The sequence below is a fragment of the Mesitornis unicolor genome, unplaced genomic scaffold, assembly GCF_000695765.1.
Source record: "Mesitornis unicolor isolate BGI_N332 unplaced genomic scaffold, ASM69576v1 scaffold10202, whole genome shotgun sequence".
Classification (NCBI taxonomy): Eukaryota; Metazoa; Chordata; class Aves; order Mesitornithiformes; family Mesitornithidae; genus Mesitornis; species Mesitornis unicolor.
The window spans coordinates 385-987 of record NW_010169820.1 but is presented as its reverse complement, the minus strand read 5'-3'; the positions used below and the strand labels follow the sequence as shown (position 1 = coordinate 987).

At 55.1% G+C, this 603-nt stretch overlaps 1 protein-coding gene across 1 annotated transcript in view; it reads right to left on the bottom strand.

Annotated features, from left to right (window-relative positions):
- Positions 1-347: 347 nt before the first annotated feature.
- The window catches only part of LOC104536768 (structural maintenance of chromosomes protein 1A-like), a gene marked incomplete at both ends in the record, with an annotated part of 391 nt that continues 135 nt past the window's right edge, over positions 348-603 (bottom strand). Inside the window, 2 exon segments of the mRNA XM_010179485.1 lie at positions 348-460; positions 539-603. The exon segment at positions 539-603 is cut by the window's right edge and continues 8 nt beyond it. Coding sequence (XP_010177787.1) covers positions 348-460; positions 539-603 — 178 coding nt within the window.

The following is a 603-nucleotide window of genomic DNA, read 5'->3' as shown; positions in this document are numbered from 1 at the left end:
ACCTCCCCTAAACCCATACATAGAACCCCAAAACCCCCTAAACCCACACATAGCACCCCAAAACCCTGCTCTAACCTCCTCAAATACACACATAGCACCCCAAAACCTCCCCTAAACCCACACACAGCACCCCAAAACCCTGCTCTAACCCCCTCAAATACACACATAGCACCCCAAAACCAAAATGTCCCCAAAACCCACACATAGCACCCCAAAACCCTGCCCTAACTCCCTCAAATCCACACATACTGGCCCAAAACCTCCCCTAAACCCACACATAGCACCCCAAAACCCCCTAAACCCACACGTATCACCCCAAAACCCCCCTTAGCAGCCCCCTCCCAAACCTGGAAGACGAGGAAATTCCTGGCTTTGATGAGGATCCCCAACTTCTCCAGCTCCTCGCTGTACTCGCTCAGCTGCACCACCCGGTTGTTGATCTTGTACTCGGAGGAGCTGCCTACGCCGGGGAAATTCGGGGTGTCAAAGCCCCCCTAAAGCGACCGCCACCCCGAAAAGAAGCGTCCCCATCACGTACCCACGATGACACGGGCGAAGGTGCGGTCCTCGGCGCCTTCTTCGGAGTAAACCATGCTGACGAAG